Genomic DNA, 20,948 nt, shown 5'->3' with positions numbered 1-20,948 from the left:
TGGGTCTTTTCCATGGGGTGCAGTCCTTCAGGAACAGACTGCTCCAGCGTGGGTCCCCCCATGGGGTCACAAGTCCTGCCAGCAAACCTGCTCCATGGTGGACTCCTCTCTCTCCATGGGTCCACCGGTCCTGCCAGGAGCCTGCTCCAACGTGGGCTTCCCATGGGGTCACAGCCCCCTTGGAGCGCATCTACCTGCTTTGGCGTGGGATCCTCCATGGGCTGCAGGTGGATATCTGCTCCACCACGGACCTCCATGGGCTGCAGGTGGATATCTGCTCCACCACAGACCCCCATGGGCTGCAGGGCAACAACCTGCCTCTCCATGGTCTTCACCATGGGCTGTAGGGGAACCTCTGCTCTGTGACCTCCTCCCCTTCTTCACTGACCTTGGTGCCTTCTTAGTTGTTTCTCTCACACATCCTCACTCCTCCCAGCTCCTGGGCAGCAGTTTTTACCCCTTAAATACATTACCATGGAGGTGCCACCAGCTTGCTGATGGGCTCAGCCTTGGCTAGCAGCATGTCCCCCTTGGAGCTGGCTGGAACTGTCTCTGTAGGACACGGGAGAGGCTTCTGGTGTCTTCTCACAGAAGCCACCCCTGCGCCCCCCCACCCCCTGCCTGCCACCAAAACCTTGCCACGTAAACCAAATACACACGTTTATTTCAGAGAACGTCTAGATCGTAACAAGCACCATGGGTTTTACTGGGAGCTTTCGGTATCTGGACTCACGAGGAGGGATGGGGGAGACAGTGTGTGACGTCCTGGCTAAAATAGTCCCTGCCTGCTGTGTCAGGTGAAGAAAAAAATGTGGCACAAGCCACATGTAAATGCTCCACTGGTGTTCTGAAGAGCAGCAGCGTTGCTTTCTCCTTCTGGGTCTTTTTTCCCCTCTTTTTTCATCCTCCTGCGCTCTCCGCTGGGGCTGGGCTTCGAGAGTCCTGCTGTAAACGGTGCTTGGGCTGAGCAGCAGCATCTCTACATCTCTTTTTTCCTTCCACCCCCTCAAAAAGAATGGAGGTGTCCTTCACTCATCTTTAAATAAAACCTTATTATTTTCTTTGCCTAAACCTTTTCGATTGCACTACCTCAGTTCCCTGCTGGGGTCCATAAAGTGGTTTGATTTGCAACACGATGTTTGCATGAACCACCTGGATACATGCTGGTTTTCAAAGCAGACTTATTTTCTATTTAATTTCGTACTTGGGCTGCTTCAGGGAGCTTTTACAGAATGGCGGTGAAGTTTATTGCTTGGTTATCTCTACTCCTAGTATGAAAAATGAACTTTTCTGAGGCGTATTTTTACGTATTGCTTTCTGAATAAAAAAGGACTTATTCGCCCACCCCCCCAGTTAGTGATCTACAATTTAATGTGTCTCTTCTGACAGATTGATTCCCCCACCCCCTCAGAATCATATTTTGGGGACAGGCGTTGTGTAGGCAATGCTGGCGCCGCACGTGGAACTCCCCACCTTCTGCTGCCCGTGGCCCAGAGAGCAGGAGTACGGGGAAAATGCCGCTCTCCCCCAGGGGATCCGATTGCAGGAGCCGTACCCCTCTTATTTGGGTAAAATTGGCAGTTCTTGCAGTAAATAGTCCAGCTTAGCATCCATTAATTTACTAAGCATCTTTTTTTTTACCATGATGCAGTGAGATACTGAAACATAATCAAAACGCACGTACCACCGAGGATGCCTGCCAACCAAAGATGCACCCGTTAAGGAAAGATGCTGTTTTCCGCGTAGGTGTTTTGGCGTTGAAATCTCCCATTACGTATTTTGTATTCATAAAATATTCATACAGCTAGAATTCAGATTTTATTTTTTTTTCCCAATTGTCCAACACTGTATCAGTTTTGTGGATGTCTTGGTTTCTGTGGTGACTGAAGAGCCCAAGTCATATGCATGCACAACTTTTCTCGTCAGGGTCTCTTTTGATGCCCGTGACGCATCATACCGCATGTATTGTGATGTAACACTCAGTTTTTTTTGACCCAAGTTCTATGTGTTTTTGTGTTGGCATCTTCAGAGGTGCCGAGCACGGGGGGGTCTTTAGAGGAGCACTCTATCAGACAGAATTGGACAGGATTCAAAGTTGGTCTTTTCACGGTCTGCGTTGGCATTTTCAGTTCAGTCTTTTGTGATCTTTAAGGTATTTATCGTTAGTTCTCTAAACCAATTAAACTTTAAAAAACATTTATTCCCGATAAGACTACAAATTGTCTCTCCACTTGCTACTGAATTGAATGAATTTGTTGCAAATTTTACATAGCATGAAGCTTCTCATTTCCTACAGCCGTTTTTGATCCCGTTTTCTTTGTGACTGCTCCGGGAACTGGAGATCGGAGCGGCTGCGACGCTGAGAGCCGCAGGGCCAGCTTCTCAAGCCTTTACACATCTCAACAACGAAACAAAACCACAGCGGCTGTCTCCTTCGATTTCATTAGTGTGTGTGCGTGTACATACGCTCGTGTGCGTGCGTCTGTGTGCTCATTCACACCTGCTGCATCGCGTGGGACATCCTTGGGTCACCCTTCCATGGATCTGTGTTGGAGGCGGCACATCCAGATCATCGCATTTGGAAGAACGGTGCTTGGTCACAGCATTTTTTTTTTCCTGTGTAGCACGAACGGAAATACCATCTTCAGGATAAAATTACTGTACCAAATTTAAAATACTTCAAGGAAAGCACAGAAGGATTGTTCTTCCCTCTGCTGGCCTCTCCCTGCCTCCAGCAGCTGGAGGTTTTGGGGCCTGTGGCCTGAAGGCGGGTGTGTGTCATGGTGCTGAGGGGCCAGTGAACCTCTTGGATGCCAGTTTGGTTTACCTTCTTTGATCCCATTTGCACACTGACCACCACCCAACACTCAGAGGAGCAGCAGGGTTGTGTGAAGGAGGACTCGAGGGCATGTGCCGGCACCAAGCCTTGTGGGACTTTGCTCATCGCTGTTCTTCCTAGATGGTGGTTTCACCTCTTCAGACGTGCCCCCAGTTGCTGCTGGCCTTGCTGGGAAGGGTCCCACTGAACCCGTGTCTTCACAGAATCACAGAATTATCGCAGAGTCATACAATCCCAGGTTGGAAGGCACTTCAAGGATCATCTGGTCCAACCTTTCTTGGCAAAAGCACGGTCTAGACAAGATGGCCCAGCAGCCTGTCCAGCTGAATCTTAGAGGCATCCAACAATGGGGAATCCCCCGCTTCCCTGGGGAGATTATTCCAGTGGATGATTGTTCTCACAGTGAAAAATTTTCCTCTTGTGTCCAGTCGGAGTCTCCCCAGGAGTAACTTGTACCCATTACCCCTCGTCTTTTCCACATGACTCCTTGTAAAAAGGGAGCCTCCATCTTCTCTGTGGCCACCCTTTAAATACTGGAACGTGGTGGTAAGGTCTCCCCTGAGCCTCCTTTTCTCAAAGCTGAACAAACCCGGTTCTGTCAGCCTTTCTTGACATGCCAGGCTTCCCAGTCCTTGGATCAACTTGGTGTCCCTTCTCTGGACCCTCTCCAGCCTGTCCACATCTGCTTTGTATAGCGGGGACCAAAACTGAACACAGTGTTCCAGGTGGGGCCTGACAAGTGACGAGTAGAGTGGGACCAGGACCCCCAAGTCCCTGTCCACAGAGCTTCTCCCCAGCCAGGTAGATCCCAGCCTGTGCTGCACTCCTGGATTATGTTTTCCCTGGTGCAAGACCTTACACTTGCCCTTGTTGAACTTCATAAGGTTCTTGTTAACCCACTCTTCCCGGACGATCCAGGGCTTCCTGCTGGGTGGCTCTCCCTTCCCAAGTGTCCATTTCCTCACTCTGGTATCATCAGCAAACTTCATCAGGGTACGCTTGATCCCATCTTCCAGATCACTTATGAAGATATTAAACAGTGTTAGCCCCAGTATCGATCCCTGGGGGACCCCACTTGTGACAGGTTGCCAGTCCGAGAAGGAACTATTGGCCACCACCGTAATGCATCAGTTTCTCTGGGAGGAGGCTGCAGGGAACCGTGTTGAAAGCATTGGAGAAATCCAGGCAGACAATGTCCACCGCTCGCCTCACATCAACCGAGCAGGTCACTTTGTTGTGGAAGGTGATCGGGTTTATCAAGCATGATTTGCCCTTGGTGAATCTGCGGTGGCTTTTCCCAATCACGTGCTTCATTTGACTTGTGGTCGCCCCCAGAAGGATTCATTCCATAACTTTCTGAGGGACTGAAGTAAGACTGATGGGTCTATAACTTCCTGGGTCCTCCTTTAAGCCCTTCTTGTAGAAGAGATTAGCCTTCATCCAATCTTCTGGGATGTCCCCCAGTCTCCACAGCTTCTCAAGGATTATGGAGAGCGGCCTCACCGCGACGTCAACCAGCTCTCTTTACACCCTTGGGTGGATGTTGTTAGGGCCCATCCATTGGCAGGGCTCAAGCTCCTGTAACTGTTCACCCACCAACTCTTCCTTCACTGGTGGTGGGTTTGGGTTAGCATCAACCTGAATTGTTGTTCCCAAGGCCCTAGTGCACACCAAGGTGAAAGTGCTGAGAACCTCTGCCTTTCCAGTGTTGGTGACTAATTCACCTCTCCTGTTTAACAGCGGGACAATATTTTCCTTCCATTTCAGCTTGTTGTTCATGTGCCTGAAGAACCCTTTTCATGTAGTTTTTGACATCTCTGGCCAGTTTCAATTTGTGCAACACCCTTGTAGTTCTCAACGGGCATTTGTCCACTTTTCCATCTCTGGAAGGCTTCTCTTTTGGTTTTGAGCAGACTCAGAAGCTCACAGTTAAGCCAGGAGGGTGTTTTGCTGCTCCTACTTCCCTTACCTTTAAAGGGGACATTCTTGTGCTTGCAGGAGAGTGTTCTTTCTCTCAATGGGAGCGTCTTTACTGGGAAGGTCTTCAGGAGCTATTTCATGGCTGTTGGCATAGGGCTCATTAGCCCTGAGCCAAGCCCCAGGAGCTCTGGGACCTCTTGGGAGATGGCTGGGCAGGGCTGGTGGCTGCAGCAAGAACCTGGATGGGGAGAGTCCCATGTGGCTCAGGGGTAATGGGGCAGCCGTGATTCCTGGGCCTCCTGGCTCTGTGCCTGGCCGTGGGTCCTGGTGGGGTGGGTTTGTTTTGGAGCCATCTGGAACCGGCTCCACCTGACGTCGGGGCAGCCCCTGGTCTCTTCTCTCCGGGGCCACCCCTGCAGCCCCTCCACCCAGACCTCCCCAGGTGAACCCCATACAACATGTCTAAGCCTCACTGCTGGATGGACTTCGAGGCCATGAAGCTGTGGCAGCCTTGCCTGTCCCAGGCTGCCATATTCGTATTGTCCTGACCTCTTGAAGGACTCACAATGTCTCTTCAGAGCTCTGCCTCAAAGAGTGCCCTTTATGGTCTGCTGATTCTTTACCTATTTGAATAGTTATTGCATCTATTTAGATAAGACGGGCACGTGCAATCATGGGCATTGAGGAGACTGACCGATAGTCCAGCTTACACCTAGGTGCTGTAGACAACCCCTGGTGACGCACGTGCCGGCCCCGAGTGCGATGCAGCCATGCCCACCTGCATCTCTTGCAGGTCAGGGCTGGCTGCCTGCAGGACGCCACACGTCGTCTTGTGGCAGGTGATACCAGGCTGAATGGCGCAGGTGATTTGCCAGAGGGGCGGGATGCCGTTCAGAGGGACCTGGACACGCTCAAGAAGTCAGTGTGAACCTCATGAGGCTCAACCAGGCCAAGTGCAGGGTCTTGCACCTGGGTCAGGGCAAGCTGCGGTCTCAGCACAGGCTGGGGAGGGAGAGATGGAGAGCAGCTCTGAGGATGAGGGCTTGGGGGTGCTGGGGGGTGAAAAGCTGGCCATGTGCTGGCACCGTCTGCTGGTAGCCCGGAAAGCCCCCCGCATCCTGGGCTGCATCCCCAGCAGCGTGGGCAGCAGGGTGAGGGGGAGGATTCTGCCCCTCTGCTCTGCTCTGGGGAGACCCCACTGCAGGACACCAACAGCAGAAGGACACGGAGCTGTTGGAGCGGGGCCAGAGGAGGCCCCGGAGATGCTGGGAGAGCTGGAGCCCCTCTGCTGGGAGGACAGGTTGAGAGAGCTGGGGGGGTTCAGCCTGGAGAAGAAAAGGCTCCGGGGAGACCTTCCAGTCCCTTCCAGTCCCTAAAGGGGCTCCAGGAAAGCTGGGGAGGGACTCTGGAGCAGGGAGGGGAGCCATGGGACGAGGGGGAAGGGTTTTAAATTGAAAGAGGGGAGATTTAGATGGGATGTGAGGAAGAAATTGTTTGCTGTGAGGGTGGTGAGCCCCTGGCCCAGGTTGCCCAGAGAAGCTGTGGCTGCCCCATCCCTGGAGGGGTTCAAGGCCAGGTTGGACGGGGCTTGGAGCAACCTGGGCTGGTGGGAGGTGTACCTGGGAGGAGAGAGGCTGGAAGTTACACCTGGAAGTTGCGGGAGGACGTCAGCTGGTGTGATAAAACCTTCTCGGCACACCCTCAACGGAGAACGGCAGGTGGAGGACCCTTCCCTTCCCCAAAAACTACCCCACAGCATCTTCTTTGTCTCTCACCACAGCACACGTGGGCCCACGCATCTTCACAAGCTCAGAGGAGGGCAGAGGCAAGGGCACAGCAGCAGGAACCCAAAGGAAGGTGCAGCCCACCCAGGCTCCTGTCCTGGGAAGGGCCTCAGCCCCACGGTGCAGGTAGAAACCTGTCATGGTGAGTAAGGGCCAGCACACCCACGGGACACCTTGAGGGATGCTGGGGATGAACGTCTTGGCATCATGCAAGACATTTCGCAGAGGATACAAAGGAATGATCCAGAGGATTTGGGGGAGAACAAGTAGGGGAACAATGGACAAAAGGGCCCACCACGCCTGCTGGTTTGTCACGCCGTGCCCTACGTGTCACCAGCGCTGTCCGTCCCACCTGCTTATTGAACCCCTTCCTAACGAGCGCAGCACCCGCAGCCAGCCCATGGGGTGGTGGCGGGTCCATGGGGCGGCGACTGGGGAGAGCGGAGCGAGGGAAACCACGTGGGAGAGGGGCCAGAGGCTCCCAGGGGCTCTCGGATCCGGCCTGACGCCCCCGTGGCAGCCCCCAGCTCCGTCGCGGGTGGGCGAAGATCGGGTATTACCAGGTCACGATGTGGGGGTCGCTGTGCCCTGTGACCCCCCCATATCGTGGGGGGATCACTGTGCCACGCCCCCCTCCCCCCCCCCGACCCACTGTCCCCTGATCCTCTGGGCTGCATCGCTGTGACGTCGCTGTGACATTGCTCATCCCAGTACCCGACCGCTGGCGACCTCACAGCTCCCGACACCCTGGGGGCTACCACAGGGCTGCCCTCGCTTGCCCTCATGGCTGACGTCACAGAAACCATGCCCCCCCCGCCAGCAGCGGGGAGTCCCTGCTTCTGCAGCCGCACTTCCAAGCCCCGCCCCCCCGCCACCTCCGATGTCACCGCCCCCGGCCCTGACATCACCGTGACATCACACGGACACCACTGCTGCCAACTGCTCCCTTTATTGGGCTGCTCCGGACGGTCCGGGGGTGGGTGGGGGGTGGCAGCCCGGCGACCTGGGTGCTCAGAGGGCGGGGCCCTGGGGGGCGGAGCTCTCCGGGGGCGGGGCCAGCCCCAGCAGCCCCCGGGCGGTGGTGAAGAGGTTGAGGGGGGCGTTGCCGTCGGTGATGAGGGTGGACTGCAGCCCCAGGCCCTGCAGCAGCTTCACCTTGGTGGGGGGGAACAACACACACACCTCCCGTCAGGCCACGCCCCCAAACCCCGCCCACGGAGACTCCGCCCCCCGGTAAGTGCCACGCCCAGCAAAGCCCCTCCCACCCTGCAGGCACACCCCCCCTCCCCATGCCCCCCACCCCTCACCTGGAGCTCGGGCCCGGCCCGGGCGATGTCTCGGATGGTTTCGGGCCCCAGGGCGGCTGCCACCTCCCGCACCCGCGAGGCCTCCACGTCCGCCAGCGCCTGGGCCCGCGCCGCCTCCGCCTCCCCCCGCGCCCGCTGCGCCCGCACCTCCTGCGCCTGCAGCCGCTCCTGCCGTGACAGCTCCGCCTCCTGGGGGCGGGGAACCGTCGGGACACGCCCCCGGCTCCACCTCCATTGGGTGGGACACGGCAGGGACACGCCCCCACCCCACAGCTCTGCCCCCGGGCCCCGCAGGGCACCTCCCCGGGCAGGTCCCGGCCGCCCCCCCCTTCCCCCGCACCGTCTCGATGGCGATGGCCTCCGCCTTCAGCTTGGCCTGCTGGACGGCCGCTTCCCCCTCAATGCGGGCGGCCTCCGCCCGGGCCTGCGCCTCCGCCCGCGCCGCCCCCGCGCTCTCCACAGCCGCGCTGGGGAGAAGGGAGGAGAGAGGGAAGGGCAGTCACACCCCCAGCCCGCCGCAGAACCCCCGCCCCGCACCCCCTCGCCCGCCGGGAAGATGGCCGACCTGAGGGCCTCCAGCTCCAGCAGCTCCCTGCGCGCCCGCTCGGCCTCCGCCTGGTCCAGCAGCCGCTGCCGCTCCAGGCGTCCCCGGGCCTCCTGCGCCAGCCGCTCCGCCTCGTGCCTGGGGACAGGAAGCGAGGGGTCAGGGGGCGCGGGGGACATGGGGGGACATGGCGGGGAAGCTGGTTGGGTGGAGGACATGGGGATGTAGGGGTGTAGGGGGACATGGTTGGTATGGGGGACATGGGTGTAGGGGACATTTAGGGACATGGGGGATCACATGGAGGGACACAGGCGATGCGGCAATATGGGGAGAGCATTGGAGGAGATGGGGGGGCTTAAGGGACATGGGGGGACACACTTGGGGATGCAAAGGACACCGAGACCTAGCAGTGGCCTCCTGGGAGTTAGTGCTGATGATCTCCAGCTGGAAGGTGGGCTGGGGGGACACAGGGGGACACAGGAGGAACCTGGTGGGACGTGAGGTGACCCGGGGGGGACATGAGGTGACATGGGGGGGACATGGGGACCTGGCTGCGGCCTCCTGGGAGTTGGTGGCGATCTCGATGGCCAGCTGGACGCTGCGCTGCAGGGCGTCGCGGGTGCGCTGGTCCACAGGCTCCACACTCTGGATGTCGACACTCGTCACCACCAGCCCATTGGGGGCAAAGCGGAGCTGCTCCCGCAGCCGCCCGCCCTCATCAAAGCCAAACACGGCCGAGCAGATGAGACGATTGGAGTTCTGGGGACAGCAGAGATACATGAGACACTTGGGGACATCGGGGTCCCCTGGGGACATTGAGGAGGTTGAGATACTGGGGACATGGGGGGATATGGGGAACATGTGGGGCTTCCTCAAAGCCAAACAAGGCTGAGCAGATCAGCCTCCTTGAGTTGCTGGGAGATGAGGGATACGCAAGACACTTGGGGACATCAGGGGGACATCAGGGACCGAGGGAGACCCAGGGTGACATGGAGGGGGGGCACAAGGACGTGGGTGAGGCGGGTGGAAGTGGGGGTGGTTGTGCGCAAGGGAGGGGCCGCGCTGGGGGCGCAGCCGAGGAGACCTTGTGGAAGTCATCGAAGGTGACGGCCGCCACGGCGCCACGCACGCGGGAGGCTAGGGACTTGCAGGCGTCGCCCACGAAGTCGGGGACGCTGAAGAGGCGCCCCAGCTCCTTGGGGTCCTTGGGCACCTCGAAGTGCCTGCGGAGGGGGAAGAAGGATCCACCCTCAGGCCCTGCCCACCACAGGCCTCACCCACCCTGGCCCTGCCCACTGCCATAACCTCGCCCCATCCTGGGGCCACGCCCACCCCAAGGCCATTGGTCACCTGGCTCTGCCTGGCTGTTAAGCCCCACCCCCTGGCTGCCAACCACGCCCTCTCCCTAGATGCCCCACACACGCTGTCTGACCACGCCTGCACCTAGCCCCACCCATAGTGCCTGACCATGCCCTCAGCACTGAGACCATAGCCCCACCCACAATGACCACGCCCTGAATGCCCAGGCCACACCCCCTTGCCTAGCCCCTCCCACACAGCATGACCACACCCCCAACACTGAGGGCACACCTTCCGTCTAGCCCCACCCACACTGACCACGCCCCCAATGCCCAGGCCACACCCACTTGAGTAGCCCTGCCCATGCTGCATGACCACGTCACCAAGACCACACCCCCTTGCATAGCCCGGCCACAGTGCATGACCACGCCCCAAAGACCCAGACCACGCCCCCTTGAGTAGCCCCACCCACACAGACCACGCCCCAAATGCCCAAGCCACACCCCCTCCCTCTAGCCCCACCCACAATGTCTGACCACGCCCCAAGACCCAGGCCACACCCCCAGTTTGACCACTGTCCCCACAGCCCAGTCCTGCCCCGCCCCAAATCTGTTCCCGCCCCTTGCCCTAGCCCTGCCCCTCCCACCCCAAGCCTCGCCCCCGAGCCCCGCCCACCAGTTGTAGGCCAGCTGGAGCTGGAGGCGGGCGTGGTCGGCCGTCTCGATGGTGACGATGTCAGTGCAGAAGTCGGGCCCCAGGCGGAGGCAGAGGCTGCGGCGGGCGTGGGGACGCTTGGGGCGCCCCGCTGAGAGGGACAGGACTGTCAGCTGCTCCCCGGGGCCCAGCACCACCAGCTCGGGGCCCAGCACCACCCTGTGACAGGACGAGAGCGTGTCAAGGGCATGGGTGACATGTCGGGGGCACCACCCTGCACAGGAGGGGACCAGGAGGAGGCCAAGGACAAGCCACCACATGCTGGGCCCAGCACCATCACCTGCTCCGCGGTGGCTCTGAGCCACCCTGCCGGGCCAAGGACATGCTGTGACATGTGGGTGCCCAACACCACCTTGTGACATAGCAACGGACATGTGCCAAGGACGAAGCTCACAAGACAAAGACAGGCCAAGGACGTATTGCAGCAGCACAGTATGGGTGAGGTGGGGAGGGACCTCTGAAGACCATCTTGTCCAACCTCCCTGGTCAAGCAGGGCCACCTGGAGCTGGCTGCTCAGGACCGCATCTAGTCAGGGTTGCAAATATCTCCAAGGATGGAGATTCCACCACTTCCGTGGGCAACCTGTGCCGGTGCTCGGTCCCCCTCACAGTGAAAGTGTTTCCTGGTGTTTAGAGGGAACCTCCAGTTTGTGCCTGTTGCCTCTGGTCCTGTCACTGTCCTCTCTGCACCCGACCGTCAGGTATTTATATACATTGATAAGATCCCCCAGAGCCTTCTCTTCTCCAGGCTGAACAGTCCCAGCTCTCTCAGCCTTTCCTTGTAGAAGAGATGCTCCAGTCCCTTCATCTTTGTGAGCTTTCTTTGGTGTGTCCGTGTCTGTCTTGTACTGGGGAGCCCAGCACTGGACACAGCACTCCAGGTGGGGCCTCACCAGTGCTGAGGGGAAGGATGAGGTCCCCCACCTCCTGGGAACACCCCTAACGCAGCCCAGGACACCATTTGCCACCTTTGCCACCAGCTTGGTGTCCATCAGGACCCCAGGTCCTTTTCTGCCGAGGTGCTTTCCAGCCATTCAGCCCCCAGCATATACCGGTGCACGGGGTTGTCCCTCCCCAGGGGCAGGACTTTGCACTTCCACTTGTTGGTCTTCATGAGGTTCCTGTCAGCCCGTTTCTCCAGCCTGTTGAGGTCCCTCAGGATGGCTGCCTGACTCTGGTGTCTCAGGTGTCCTCTGCGAACTTGCTGAGGGTACCCTCTGCCCCATCGTCCAGCTCAGTAATGAAGGTGTTAAACAGGACTGGACCCAGTATTCACCCCTGGGGTACACCACTAGCTACTGTCCTCCAACTAGAGCTCGTGCCACTGATCACCACGCTCTGGGCCTGGCCATTCAGACAGTTTTCAGTGCCCCTCGCTGCTCATCCAGCCCAAACTTCATCAGCTTCTCTATGAAGATCTTGTGGGAGACAGTGTCGAAGGACTTCCTGAAGTCTGAGTAGACAATAGCCACCGCTCTCCATCTACAGACCCAGGCATTTCATCAGAGATGTTCATCAGATTGGTCAAACATCACTTGCCCTTGGTGAATTCACGCTGACAGCTCCTGATGATCTTGTCCTTCACATGCCTGGAAATGGTTTCTAGGATGAGCTGCTCCATCACCTTCCCAGGGATCGAGGCGAGGCTGAGCGGCCTGTAGTTCCCTGGGTCCTCCTTCTTGCCCTTCTGGAAGATGAGGGTGACCTTTCCCATCTTCGGACACTTGTCCCAGTTGCCATGATTGATCAAAGATTATCGAGTGTCCTCTTAATGACATCAGCCAGCTCCTTCAACACTCGTAGTTGCGTCCCATCTTCTTCGCTCCAGACTCTCCCCCTGGTCTCTGGAGCCTGGGATCCCCAGCGTGACTTGTACTGAAGCCAAGGATATACCGTGACACAAGAGTCCCTGCACTGTCACTTGCTTCCCAGGGCCCTACACGACCAACTCTACACCCAGCACCACTCTGCAACATGCCAAAAACACGTGAAGGACATGGGTCACATGCCAAGGAAGCACCAGTCCCCACACCGTCAGCTGCTCCCCGGGGCCCAGCACCGCCAGCGCTGGGCCCAGCATCAGCCGGCCACAGACATGCCAAAGACACTGGTCACACGCCAAGGACACACCATGGCACAGGGGTCACAGCAACATCACCTGCACCCTGGTGCCCAGCACCCTCCTCAGTGTCCCCTCCATCCCCACATCCTCCTCCCACACCCCCCGTACATCCACTATGTCCTCCATGCCCTGCCACGTCCCTTCTCCCCCGCGCCCAGAACCACGGGTGCTCACCGTGCCCGCCGCTCCCGGTAGTCGTAGACCTGCACGGCGGCATTGTGGGGCACCTGGTAGGTGATAGCGCGGGTGCAGTCACGTTGGGGGACCCCAGCGTCCAGGACGGAGAAAGACTGGACACCGATGTCCATGCCGCGGATGTCTCCACGGGCTGCGGCCAGCAGCGCCTCCACCCCGGGGGGCAGCTCCTTCTCCCACAGCTCCTCAGACTCCGTCAGCATGTAGGTCTGGCCCATCACCACCCGCACCTGCAGCCAGAGCCACCTCAGGGTGCTGCTGGGCTCTGACAGCAGCTGGAGGGCTTGGAAGCACTGGAAGGGGGTGTCTGGGTGGCTTGGAGGGCAACAGGAGCACTTGGATGGGGTTCAGGAGTACCAGGAAGGGGTGTGGGGGATACTGGGGGGGGTTATGGAGAGTGTGTGGAGGCACTGGGAGAAGGTATAAGGGATACCAGCAGCACTGGGATGTGGTGGAGGGGTACTGGGGGCACATTGGGATGGGGTTTGGAGGCACTGGGAGCAGGTATACGGGGTACTGGGAAGACTGGGATGAAGTGGGGGGGGGCATCTGGGGGCACTGAGAAGGAGGCTGGGAGACTGGGACTGTGTTTGGGGGCACTGGGATGGCATACATGGAATACTGGGAGTGGTGGGAGGCAGCGAGTGGATACTGGGATGGGGTATACAGTTACTGAGAGCACTGGGAGTGGGCTGGGAGCACTGGGACGGGGTATGGGGAGCACTGGCGGGGACGTGGAATACTGGCATGGGAACTGGGGACATGGGGAAAGGTATGGGGGGCTAAGGGGGGTTGCATGGTTATGGTGGGCTGTAGGGGTTATGGGGAATTATGGGGCCCCATGGGGGGCTATGTGGCTTACAGGAAGCTACAAGGGGCTACAGTGGGGTTCGGCAGCTCTAGGGGTTAGGGGGGAGCTCCCGGGGTCTATGGGGGGCTGTGGAGGAGCTGTAGGGGGGCTATGGAGGATGATGGGGGGCTACGAGGAGCTATAGGTGGTCTATAGAGAGCTGCAGAGGACCGTGGGGAGCTCCATGAGTCTCTGGGGAGCTCTAGGGAACTGCGGGGGAGCTGCAGGGAGCAGGAACAGGGCTACGGGGAGCCACCAAGGTGGCTGTAAAGGAGCTACAGGAAGCCACAAAGGCCAGCGGGGGGCTATAGGGGGCTACAAGGAGCTGCAGGGGACCTACAGGGAGCCGGGGTGGGCACCTTGCCAGTGCGGATGTCGCGCACGTAGATGCCCTCATTGTCAGCAAGGGCCACGGCCCGGCGGCGCTCCAGCACGGTCACCTCAGCCGGTGGCACGTACTCGAGGGGCCCCCGGGCCAGCCAGCGGTCACCTGCCCGCCGTGTCACCTCCTTCCCCTCCTGAGAACGCAGGGATAGCATCAGTGACCAGCCTGGGGATGCAGAGACCCCGCCACCCCCTGGATGGGGACACAGGGACACAGACATTCCCCCATGGCCCTCTGCCACCCGCTGGCCTGAAGACATGGTGACAGGGACACCCTCCCTGTGCGGGAGGGACTCCCTCCGTGTCCCTCTGCTACCCACCTGGCTTGGGGACACAGGGATGAGGACAGGAGTCCCCACAGGTGTCCTCTGGGGCCTCCATAATCCTCCAGGAGTCCTTCATGTACCCCAACTGTCCCCAGGTGCCCTAACTGTCCCCAGTGACCCCCAATCACTCGTGGGTCCCATCCCCCTCCCATCGTCCCCATTGTCCCCCAACCACTTCTGGTTGCCCCAGTCATCCCAGGCTCACTGGGCCTCCCCCCCTAGTTTCTCCCAGGGGATCCTGAAACCCCAAGTGTCCCCTGGGCCACCTCATTGGTGTCCTTGATGGTCTGCAGCGCTTGGAGCAGCAGCCCCTCATCCTCAGAGAGCACGTAGACATCCTGGATGCCGGCCTGGAGCCGTTCGCCCGGCTGCAGAAAGAAGGACTTCTCCCCCTGGGGACACAGGGACATGTCACCAGCAGGACAGAGATGTGGCAAACCCATGGGGACATGCGGACACAGTGGAACATGAAGTAAGAGCATGGGCACACAGTGGCACAGGGGAGAAGGACATCAGGTCATGGCAGGACACAGGGCAGGGACATGAGTGCATTACAGTCCCTCAGGGATATCTTAGGGTCCCTGTGGACCACCTTCAAGACCTTTGGGGGTATGTCAGGGCCAGAGTCTTCTGGTTCTTGGTGTCCACCCATGGGTTCCTATGGAAGCTTAGGGTCCCTCAGCAAGACATCAGGGCTCACATAGGTGTTTTAGGGTACCTTAAGACCACGTTTGCGACCTTTGGGGATGTGTTTGGGTACATCAGCGCCACCTGTGGTCACTGGGGCCCTCAAGGGTACATTAGGATCCCTCAGGGATACCCTATGAACTTTTAGGGACACCTCAGGGGTACATTGGAGTCCCTTGGAGCCACCTTTGAGACTTTTGAGGACACCTATGCATAGAGAAGGTTCCATCAGAGCCACCCAGGTGTCCCTTAGGGCCACTCTCAGGTCCTGGGAGCCACATTTGGGTACCTCGGGGCACCTTAGGGTTCCCCGGTGACACAGTAGTGGTACATCGTATATCTTAAGGTCCCTCGGGACCACCTTTGATACCTATGGGACCCTACATTAGGTCCCTTGGGACCAGCTGCAGGTCCCCAGGGGCCACCCTTGTGTGCCCACCTTGACAACAAGCTGCTGGCCCAGCTGGGGCTGCCCATTGGGCCCCACGGGGTCGAGCACCACACAGTACTGCCGGGGGCCCAGCGTTGTCACCGCCACCTCCGCCACCACCTCCTCGAACACCTCCGGGATGTAGGCCTCGCTCTCCGCCTGGGTCACCAGCCACTCCTCCCCAGTGCGCCGCACCCGACCCTCCTCATCCTCAAAGGTCCGCGTTGCCCGCAGGTGTAGGGCTTTCTGCAGGGAGGGGACACAGGGGGAGATGGTGGGTGATGGGACACCCAAAGGTCGCCCCAACTGGCCTTGTCACCCATAGGCACAGGGAGACGGGGTGATGGGACCCCCAAACCTACTCCTGAGGGACCTCATCACCTGTGCATGCAGGGGGACAGAGATGGGGTGGGTGGAGGGAGCACAACCCCCTGGAGGGTCCTTGTCACCCATGAGTGCAGCAGAACTCATATGCCCATCCTGGGTGTCCTTATCCCCTGCAGGTGCAGGGGGCACAGGACCCCCAAACCTATCCCAGGGGGTCTTCATCACCCACGGGTGCGGCAGCAAAGGGGTCATGGTGGGCTGCAGGGGGACTGGAGGCTTTTCGTCATCCACTGAGGCAGGAAGAACAGGGACACCATGGGTGAAGGGGATGGGACGTCCTGGAGAATCCTCATCACTCATGGGCACAGGGGCCACGGGAACACAATGGCTTGGAGGGATCCCCAGGTCCCACTGGAGGGTCCTTTTCACCCATGGGCACAAGGGGTCAGGGTCATGGTGGATCAGGGGGTGATGGGACCCTTCACGCATCCTGGAGGGCTCCTGTCACCCATGGGTGCACAGGACCCCCAAACCCAGCCCAAAGGGGCCTCATCACCTGTGGGCACACAGGAGGCGAGGGCTAGGATGCCCAGTACCTTGTCGGTGAGGATGTAGGCATCCACAACGTCCACTACTTCCTCGTAGACACCGGGCAGGTAGGCACCCACCTGCTTCACCAGCCACTCCTCACCTGGGAGCAGGGTGACGGGTGCTGGGGGAGCTGAGGACACTAAGGGGCTTGGGGAGGCAGGGGACTGGAAATCCCAGGGGTTCTGGGGTGGGATGTGGGTCATGAGGGTGCTGGGGAACAGGCAGCACGGGGTGCCACAGAGGTCCTGGGGTGCTGAGGGTCCTACGGATCTCAAGTGTCCTTAGGGGTGCTGGGGGCAAGGGGTCCTACAGGTGGGATGGCAGCCCTGAGGGTGCTAGGGGGTCCAAAGGGTGGGATGGGAGGATGCTAAGGGTGCTGGGACCTGGGGGTTCTGGTGGTTCGGAGAGTACTGTGGGTGCTGGGGGATAAGACAGGGTCCCAAGGGCACTGCAGGGCTGGATGGGGTTTATGGGGGGTGGGATGGGTGAGCTGGGGATCCCAGGGATGTGGGGGGGGGGTCCCATAGGGATCCTGGGGGTGCTGTGGGGTGGGATGGAGGCTTATGGGGGGGTGGGATGGGAGCACTGGGGATCCCAGGGATGCTGTGGGGTGGGAGGAGGTTTATGGGGGGTGGGTTTGGAATGTTGGGGATCCCAGGAGCACTGAGGGATGGGACAGGGCTCCTGGGAATGCTGTGGGGTAGGAAGGGGGTGCTGGGGGTCCCAGGAGATGGGATGGGGGTGCTGGAAGCCCCAGGGGTGCTGCTAGATGACGTGGAGCTCCCGTGGGTGCTGGAGGGTGACAGAGGGGTACGAGAGGTGTTGGAGGGTGAGAAAAGGGTCCCAGGGGTATGGGGTGGGGTGTCCCAGGGTACGCCAGGGGTGCCTTCAGGCAACAGAGGGGTGCCATGGGTGCCCAGGGGTAGCACCAATGGTACAGGGTGATATCACGCCAGCTGACACCAAGGCCACTGAGCAAGGGCTGAACCCAGGAGGCCACCGGGCTGTCACCGGGTGCTACCTGTGACGCGGCGGGTGCCATTGCGGTCGAGGCACTCCTTGCGTGCTCGCAGGCGGATGGCCTGGTTGTGCCCAATGACAGTGGCCTGCAGAGTCTCGGCCACCTCCACCTCCTTGCGGGGGATGTAGGTGTCTGTGGGAAGGTGGCACCATCAGCCCATGGGTCCCCCAGGGTGTCCCCAAAAGGGAGTATCCCCCCTGTGCTCACTGGGACCCTCGAAGAGCCACTCGTCTCCTGCCACGAACTTCTTCCCGTCCTCGTCCGTGAAGTCAAGCAGGGCCCGCAGGCGCAGGGCAGTGTCAGCCAGCACCATCTGCAGTGGGGTGATGTCCTGGGGACACACGGACACGGGGTTGAGGGAGAATCCCCTGGGGACACAGGTGTCACAGCAGAGGTGTGGCCGACATGGGGACAAAGGGTGCATGGGGCACTTTGGAAGATGCCCTGGGGACACTCTGAGGACACAAGCGGCACGGTGGGAGACATGGGGGCCACGGGGGAGTCACAGCAGGGGACGTGGGGATGCATCTGGGGGGTCACCATGGGGAATGTGGGGACATGGGGGTCATGACAGGGTTGCGAGGGTAAGGGGGCACAGGGGTGACAGTGGGGGACACGGGGGGTGAAACCCTGGGGACTGGGAGACAGGTTTTTCGCTGCGGGGCGTGTGGGGGACAGCCTGGGAATGGAGAAACAGAGAACGCTCCAGGGACAACCTGGGGAGAGGTACATGGGTTCGGAGCAGGGAGAGGGATGAGATGCTGGGGGCTATAGGGGGCCATGGCGGGAGGCTATAGGAGCAATGGGGGGGTGATGAGGCAACTATAGGAGCTGGGGGGGGGAATTGGGAGGTATATGGGCTACAGGAGCTGTGAAAGACGACAGATTATGGAGCTACAGGGGCTATGGGGGGCCATGGAAGGCTACAGCAGTGAGTTACAGCGAGGTTATGGAGCCTACAGGGGACCATGGCGGGGCTACAGAAGCTGTGGGGAGCCCTGGGGCTGCTATAGGGGCTACAGGTACCTGCTTGATCTCCTCGCCTGGGTATAGGGGGAAGGGCTCCTGGGCCAGGCGGATATCGAGGTCGGCGTGCCGCAGACGGGCCTGCCCCGCTCCGTCGAGCATCACGGCCCCCGTGGGGCCCCGCACCACGGGGTTGAGCACCACGCAGTAGTGCCGGGGGGGCACCATCACCATGCGCCTGGGGGCGAACACCACCCTGCCGGCAGCCCCCCGTTGGTCCCCTCAGCCCTATAGAGCCCCCAGGGCCCTACAGAGCCCACCAGCCCCTCGACCCTCCAAAGCTCTGTAAAGCTCTATAGAGCCCAAGTCTCCCAGTCCTATAGAGCCCCACAGCCCCCCTTTAGCCCTCTACAGCATGATGGATTCCCCATGACCCTATAGAGCCCCTATGGCCCGACGGAGCCCCCAAACACTGCCCACAGCCCTATACAACCCCAATGCTCCACAGGGACCATAGAGTCCCCATAGTCCTAAAGAGCCCCACAGCATCCCCCACAGCCCTAAAGGGCGCCAACGGTCCTACGGATCCCCTCAAGCCCCTCATGACCCTACACAGCCCCCCAAACATCCCCCACAGAGACCCCACACACCTATAAGTCTAGACTGCCCCATAGCCATGGAAATCCACCCCCTGCCCCGTAGCACCCATGTCTTGTAGTCCTACCAGACAAAGGGGTAGGACCCATCCTCCCACAGATCCCCACCTGGCCCATAGCATCCACTCTTTGTGGTCCTGCCAGAGGTGGGAACCGGACCCCCACAACTCATAGGCGCCCCCCTGCCCCATAGCACCCACCTCTCGTGATCCTGCCTGATGTAGGTGTGGGGCCCAACCTCCACACGGGTGACATTGCTGTTGAGGTCCAGCACATGGACATAGTGGTAGGGGGGTATGCGGATCACAGGGTCCTCCATGGGGCAGCAGACTTCACAGTGGGGCAGGAGACCTTCCCGGGGTGTAGATGAGCTTGCTGTGGGGCAGAACAGCTTGTTGTGGCTCACAGACTTTGCCACAGGGTGGAAAAGCGTGCCACGGGGCTGATGGAAGTTGCCGTGGGGTGGATGAGCTCATCAGGCAGGGGAGGGGGAAGGACAGAAGACATCACCATGGGGCTTATGGTGGGGTGGGAGACCTTGCCACAGGGTGGAAAAGCTTTCTGTGGGGCAGACCAGGTCGCTGTGGGGCAGAAGACCTCGCTGTGGGGCTCATGGTGGGGTGTGAGACCTCGCCACAGGATGGAGAAGCTTGCCGTGGGGCAGATCAGGCTGCTGCAGGGCAGATGGGGACGCTTGGGTGGGGCAGGAGACCTCACCATAGGGCTCACGGGGGGGCAGGAGGCTTTGGCACGGGGTGGGAAAAGCTTGCCGTGGGGGTGAGACTTTGCCATGGGGCAGAGGAGCCCCCCCGCAGGGTGGGATGCCCAGGGTCCCTGCCGTGGGGTCGGGAGCTTGCTGTGGGGCAGGCGAGCTCGCCATGGGGCTGGGGGGAAATGGAGGCGGGGGGGGGGGGGGGAAGGAGACCTCACCGTGGGACAGGAGATCACCTCGCCGCGGGGCAGGACACCTCGCTGTGGCGCAGGACACTTCCCTGTGGGGCAGGACACCTCCCCGCGGCCGACGAGAGCACGGAAAAGCCTTCGCCCAGCCCCGCCCGGCCCATCGGGGCCCGCCCCACAGGCCCGGATTCACACCCCACACGGCGCCCCCGGGCAAGATCTACCCTCCCCGGGAGGATCTACCCCACCCAGGGCACAACCTGTCCTCCCCCACCCCCCAGGGCTGTATTTGCCCCTGCCCGGGCTGGATTCACCCCTCCCGGGGACACGGTTCGCCCCTGCCCGGCGCCGGGATTTTCCCAGGGGGGCGGGGCGAGGCGGGTGCGGACACAGGGTGCAGCGGGGGCGGGCGGGGACAGAGGCGTCAGCGCCGCTCCCGGCCCCGGCCCCGGCTCCGGCCCTGGCTCCGGCCCTGGCTCCGACCCCGGTGCCGGTCCCAGTCCCGGCTCCAGCAGGGACTCGCCGGGCGCAGGCCCGGACCGACCGACCCGGCGCCGGGCCCGGCCCCATTGCACGGCAACGGGCGCCGCCATCTTGCCCGCCCGCAGTACGCGTGCGCCGCTTCCCTCCCGCCCCCGCGGGGGACAGGCCCGGGGAGGGGGGTCTGAGGGAATGGGACGATGAGGGGGGTGAGCTCTGGGGGGACAGGCTTTGGGAAAAAGGGGACACATGTGCCCCCGGATGAATCCAAGCGGGGGTGCGGGACACCCAGGGGGTGTGTTCCCGGCCCCCCCGGGTGATCTCTAACCCCGGCACCCCTCTCGCCCGCAGGTCCTGCCCAGCGCCTCGGTGGCACAGCTCGCAGCACCCGGGGCCACCGCCATCGCCCCTGGCCGCGGCTTCATGTGTCTGTTGTGCCAGGACCTCGGTGCGCCCCCCGCTGCCGCGCCTTCTGGGGGGCTTGGGGCGAGGGACACAGTGGGGGTGATTAAGGGGATGGGACCAGGGGGAGCAGGTGGGGGACATTAGGCGATGGGTAAGGGGAGGTGGGGAGCCCCTGGGACAAGGGAGGGGACGTGGAGAGCC

General features: G+C 60.6%; 1 protein-coding gene across 1 annotated transcript; it reads right to left on the bottom strand.

The window, feature by feature from the left end:
- Positions 1 to 7,476: 7,476 nt before the first annotated feature.
- LOC141732394 (major vault protein-like) lies at positions 7,477 to 20,414 on the bottom strand. The gene is given in 18 exon segments (XM_074561297.1): positions 7,477 to 7,698; positions 7,851 to 8,039; positions 8,191 to 8,317; positions 8,416 to 8,532; positions 8,942 to 9,153; positions 9,479 to 9,617; positions 10,369 to 10,566; positions 12,704 to 12,954; positions 13,934 to 14,092; positions 14,551 to 14,676; positions 15,411 to 15,647; positions 16,325 to 16,419; positions 17,341 to 17,472; positions 17,548 to 17,671; positions 18,367 to 18,562; positions 19,163 to 19,337; positions 19,893 to 19,920; positions 19,922 to 20,414. Coding segments are annotated over 18 exon segments (2,754 nt in total). The 5' UTR covers positions 20,027 to 20,414; the 3' UTR covers positions 7,477 to 7,554.
- Positions 20,415 to 20,948: the final 534 nt, after the last annotated feature.

The sequence above is a fragment of the Larus michahellis genome, chromosome 17 (genome assembly GCF_964199755.1).
Source record: "Larus michahellis chromosome 17, bLarMic1.1, whole genome shotgun sequence".
Classification (NCBI taxonomy): domain Eukaryota; kingdom Metazoa; phylum Chordata; class Aves; order Charadriiformes; family Laridae; genus Larus; species Larus michahellis.
The sequence above is the reverse complement of the archived record's forward strand: the minus strand, read 5'-3'. Positions and strand labels throughout refer to the sequence as shown.